The sequence below is a fragment of the Convolutriloba macropyga genome, chromosome 7 (assembly GCF_964194025.1).
Source record: "Convolutriloba macropyga chromosome 7, txConMacr16.3, whole genome shotgun sequence".
Lineage (NCBI taxonomy): Eukaryota > Metazoa > Xenacoelomorpha > Acoela > Convolutidae > Convolutriloba > Convolutriloba macropyga.
Window position 1 is genome coordinate 128,371 of NC_134474.1, and position 5,905 is coordinate 134,275.

At 32.8% G+C, this 5,905-nt stretch overlaps 1 protein-coding gene across 1 annotated transcript in view; it reads left to right on the top strand.

Moving 5' to 3' along the window:
* The window catches only part of LOC142342023 (kallikrein 1-related peptidase b27-like), a 33,854-nt gene extending 32,025 nt beyond the window's left edge, over positions 1–1,829 (top strand). The window contains exon 3 of the mRNA XM_075393190.1: positions 1,337–1,829. Within this exon, the coding sequence (XP_075249305.1) occupies positions 1,337–1,829 (493 nt within the window). The remainder of the gene's footprint in view (positions 1–1,336) is intronic.
* The last annotated feature ends 4,076 nt before the right edge of the window (positions 1,830–5,905 follow it).

Consider the following 5,905-nt stretch of genomic DNA (forward strand, 5'->3'; position numbering starts at 1 on the left):
ATGATTTTCGCCAGGAATACACTTAATTCTTGAAAAACGTTATACTATCTCAATAAAAGACGTAGAATCGATATTTATACAGGATATACGTCTTTTTCCTTCTCCACTTATTGTAGACAGATTGTTAATTAGGAACATTCTACGTGATAATGATTCAAAATGATTGGATTCACAGAAACGTCCCATTTAAAGGAGAAAAACTGGAATAAAATATTATGTATCACACGCTGGAAGGCTCTGGAGGCTTTTTTATCACCTTTTTAGTTCTTAACAATCTATTCACATTTTTTTGGGCAGTTATATCCAATCAAATGACCACGGAAAATTTTTCTCAAACGAGTTTCTTAAATACGTCATTGATAGTGAAGTTGAGATTAACTGTGTATAAATTACAGTAGGGGCGCGATTCTGCAATGGAAATCGTCCGGAACGATTGGAAGGTTGACAAAACTGACCTTTTATGATTTTTGCCAGGTACACATTTAATCAGTGAAAAAAAGTTATGCTATCGCAATGGAAAACGTACAATTGACATTTATGACGTTTTTTCTCTCAACTAACAACCGACAGATAGTTACTTAGGCACATGCTACCTGGCAAATACTTCTCTTTTGAACCGTTTTCTGGTTTCAGGCAGTTGGGTTAACTCATGCCAGAACACGATCTTCGAGTGATTCAGACTTTGAAATTTAAACTTTTGACGTCTATCTTCCAAGATTCTTGTAAGATTCTTGCGAGGTAAGCATCCGGATCTTGCGTCTTGCAAGATTAGCGTTATTTTCAAGAATAATCATCCTCGCACGTCTAGAGTGCTTAGTGTGAATATACCCGGGCCGAGGGTTTTCCCCAAAAATAACGGGGAAAAGAGTGTAAAGAGTGTAAAAAAAATATTTTTACACCGTTAGTGCTACCCTTAATAAGTGTGGAAAAAGTGTAATTTAAGAGTGTAAAAAAGATTTAACGTTGGAATAACGGTGTAATTTCTTACGATTACACTCTTCTTAATTACACCTTTAACTTATTTTTTTACACCATTAAATCTTTTTATTACACTCTTCCACTCTTTTTCTTATAATTACACTCTTAAATTACACTTTTTCCACCCTTATTAAGGGTAGCACTAACGGTGTAAAAATATTTTTTTTACACTCTTTACACTCTTTTCCCCGATATTTTTCGGTAAACTCCTCGGACCGTAAACCGTCTCGAAAGCACGCGGTAGTCTGATCAGATGCACTAAATAAGTCTTCTCGCTTAATAACGGTGGAATACGGGTGTACGCCTCGGCCGGTGTACCAAAAATTAAGTGTTTATCCTCAACTGTGTGTGTTTATAGTTTGATGTTGGTGGAAAAACCCGTGAACAACATTGCCCTGATCAAAGTGAACCACAGCTACCCTCTTCACCGAATACTGCCTCCATGCAATCACTCACCCGATCTGGGAACCGTTTTGGGCTCTTGCGGCCTCGGGTCGGTCGTTTTACCCCCCGATATTAAAGTTCCTGACAAAATACAACACACATTTTTCTACGAATCCGTGTTCGAAAACATCGACCCTTTTAATTTCCAGAGTTGTACTTCCAATAATATATGCACAGAGCCAATGATAGACGGGACCAATTTGTGTTACATGGATGAGGGGAACCCTTTGTTTTCGTTCACTTGTGATCATGTTGCTCTGGCATGTCTGTATGGAGTAGCCAGTTATTTTCTCCCCCACCCATCAGTGCCAAATGCGAACTCTGCCCCAGCCTGTTCAACAGGAAGTGTGTTTGCCAGTATTATCCCGCATTCCGAGTGGATATTTGCTACCATTCTTGTCAACTGACCTCTGATTGGACAAAGTTATGACCAGCTTTGCCTTAATTTCGCCTTATCTTGCAATTTAAACTCTCAAAATTGACCCGAAATCAAACTAGTTTTCCAATTTGAAGGCAATTTGTAGAAATATACCATCTCATCTGTGTTCCAGAACACCCAGTTCTTCAACTTTATTTCGGCGCCGGTAAAATTTAAATACGATGTACGCTAAATTCAACCACGCAAAATATGTAAGATATAAGCTAAATTCGACGCAAAATATGTAAGATTGGCGTCGAATGCGTTAAATTTAATGCAAATTATGTAAGATTGGCGTTGAATGCGTTGAAAAAATGTAAAATCTACGCTAAATTCAACGCAAAATATGTAAGATCTGAGCTAAATTCAACGCAAAATTTGTAAGATCCACGCTAAATTCAAAGCAAAAAAAGTAAGATTGGCGTTGATGGCGTTATTTTTATTAAAAAGTTCTTACGCTAATTTCAACGCAAGATTTATAGGATCTCAGCTATATTCAACGCGAAAAATAAAAGATCAATGCTAAATTCAACGCAAAATATTTAAGATCTGCGCTAAATTTAAAGCAAAATATGTAAGGTCGACGCTAAATTCAACAAAAAAATTTGTAAGATTGGAGTCAAAGCGTTAAATTGAACGCAATTTATGTAAAATTGGCGTTGATTGCGTTAATTTTATGTAAATTCTACGCTAATTTCATCGCAAGACATATAGGATCTCAGCTAAATTCGACGCGAAGAATGAAAGATCAATGCTAAATTCAACGCAAAACATTTATGATCTACGCCAAATTTAAAGCAAAATATGTAAGATTGTCGTTGATTGCATTAATTTTATGTAAGTTCTACGCTTATTTCAAGGCAAGATATATATGATCTAAGCTAAATTCAACGCGAAAAATTAAAGATCAATGCTAAATTCAACGCAAAATATTTAAGATCTACGCTAAATTATACGCTAAAAATGTTAGGTCTACACTAATCTCAACATAAAAATATGTAAGATTGGCGTTAATTACGTTAATTTTATGTAAGTTCTACGCTAATTTCAACGCAAGACATATAAGATCTCAGCTAAATTCAACGCGAAAAATAAAAGATCAATGCTAAACTCAACGCAAAATCTTTAAGATCTACGCTAAATTATACGCAAAATTTGTAAGATCCACGCTAAATTCAAAGCAAAAAAAGTAAGATTGGCGTTGATTGCGTTATTTTTATGTAAGTTATACGCTTATTTCAACGCAAGATATATAGGATCTAAGCTAAATTCAACGCAAAAAATGAAAGATCAATGCTAAACTCAAAGCAATATATTTAAGATCTACGCTAAATTTAACGCAAAATATGTAAGGTCTACGCTAAATTCAAGAAAAAATTATGTAATATTGGCGTTCAATGCGTTAAATATATGTAAATTCTACGCTAAATCCAACGCAAAAATAAAATGATTTACACTAAATTCAACGCACAAATTTGTAAGATCTACGCTAAGTTCAACTCAATACATGTAAGATCTACAGTAAATTCAAAGCAAAATATGTAAGATTGGCGTTGATTGCGGTAATTTTGTGAACAATCTACGCTAATTTCAACGCAACGTTTATAGGATCTCAGCTAAGTCAACTTGAAAAATAAAAGATCAATGCTAAATTCAACGCAAAATACATAAGATCTAACCAAAATTTTACACAAAATATGTTAATTCTACACTAAATTCATCATAAAAATATGTAAGATCAACGCAAATTATGCAAGATTGGCAAAGAATGCGTTGAAAATAGGTAAAATCTACGCTAAAATTAAATCAAAATATGTAATATCTACGCTAAATTCAAGGGAAAACATGTTAGATTGGCGTTGATTGCGTTAATTTTAGGAAAGTTCTTACGCTAGTTTCAACGCAAGATTTATAGGATCTCAGCTAAATTCAACGCAAAAAATCAAAGATCAATGTTAAATTCAACGCAAAATATTTAAGATCTGCGCTAAATTTAAAGCAAAATATGTAAGGTCGACGCTAAATTCAACAAAAAAAAATTTGTAAGATTGGAGTCAAAGCGTTAAATTGAACGCAATTTATGTAACATTGGCGTTGATTGCGTTAATTTTATGTAAATTCTACGCTAATTTCAACGCAAGACATATAGGATCTCAGCTAAATTCAACGCGAAGAATGAAAGATCAATGCTAAGTTCAACGCAAAACATTTAAGATCTACGCCAAATTTAAAGCAAAATATGTAAGATTGTCGTTGATTGCATTAAATTTATGTAAGTTCTACGCTTATTTCAAGGCAGGATATATATGATCTAAGCTAAATTCAAAGCGAAAAATTAAAGATCAATGCTAAATTCAACGCAAAATATTTAAGATCTACGCTAAATTATACGCAAAAAATGTTAGGTCTACGCTAATCTCAACATAAAAATATGTAAGATTGGCGTTAATTACGTTAATTTTATGTAAGTTCTACGCTAATTTCAACGCAAGACATATAGGATCTCAGCTAAATTCAACGCGAAAAATAAAAGATCAATGCTAAACTCAGCGCAAAATTTTTAAGATCTACGCTAAATTATACGCAAAATTTGTAAGATCCACGCTAAATTCAAAGCAAAAAAAGTAAGATTGGCGTTGATTGCGTTATTTTTATGTAAGTTATACGCTTATTTCAACGCAAGATATATAGGATCTAAGCTAAATTCAACGCAAAAAATGAAAGATCAATGCTAAACTCAAAGCAATATATTTAAGATCTACGCTAAATTTAACGCAAAATATGTAAGGTCTACGCTAAATTCAAGAAAAATTATGTAATATTGGCGTTCAATGCGTTAAATATATGTAAATTCTACGCTAAATCCAACGCAAAAATAAAATGATTTACACTAAATTCAACGCACAAATTTGTAAGATCTACGCTAAGTTCAACTCAATACATGTAAGATCTACAGTAAATTCAAAGCAAAATATGTAAGATTGGCGTTGATTGCGTTAATTTTGTGAAAAATCTACGCTAATTTCAACGCAACCTTTATAGGATCTAAGCTAAATTCAACGCAAAAAATAAGAGATCAATATTAATTTCAACGCAAAATATTTAAGATCTACGCTAAATTCATAGCAAAATATGTAAGATTGGCGTTGATTGCGTTAATTTTATGTAAGTTTTTCGCTTATTTCAACGCAAGATATATAGGATCTAAGCTAAATTCAACGCAAAAAATGAAAGATCAATGCTAAATTCAACGCGAAATATTTAAGATCTACGCTAAATTCAAAGCAAAATATGTAAGATTGGCGTTGATTGCGTTAATTTTATGGAAGTTCTACGCTAATTTCAACGCAACGTTTATAGGATCTCAGCTAAGTTCAACTTGAAAAATTAAAGATCAATGCTAAATTCAACGCAAAATATATAAGATCTAACCTAAATTTTACACAAAATATGTTAATTCTACACTAAATTCAACATAAAAATATGTAAGATCAACGCAAATTATGCCCGATTGGCAAAGAATGAGTTGAAAATAGGTAAAATCTACGCTAAAATTAAATCAAAATATGTAATATCTACGCCAAATTTAACAAAAAATTATGTAAGATTGGCGCTGAATGCGTTAAATATATGTAGGGTCTACGCCAAATCCAACGCAAAGTTAAAATGATTCACGCTAAATTCAACGCAAAATTGGTAAGATCTACGCTAAGTTCAATGCAAAATATGTAAGATCTACGCTAAATTCAAAGGAAAATATGTAAGATTGGCGTTGATTGCGTTAATTTTTTGTGAAAGTTCTTACGCTAATTTCAAGGCGAGATTTATAGGATCTCAGCTAAATTCAACGCAAAAAATCAAAGATCAATGTTAAATTCAACGCAAAATATTTAAGATCTGCGCTAAATTTAAAGCAAAATATGTAAGGTCGACGCTAAATTCAACAAAAAATTTGTAATATTAGAGTCAAAGCGTTAAATTGAACGCAATTTATGTAACATTGGCGTTGATTGCGTTAATTTTATGTAAGTTTTACGCTAATTTCAACGCAAGACATATACGATC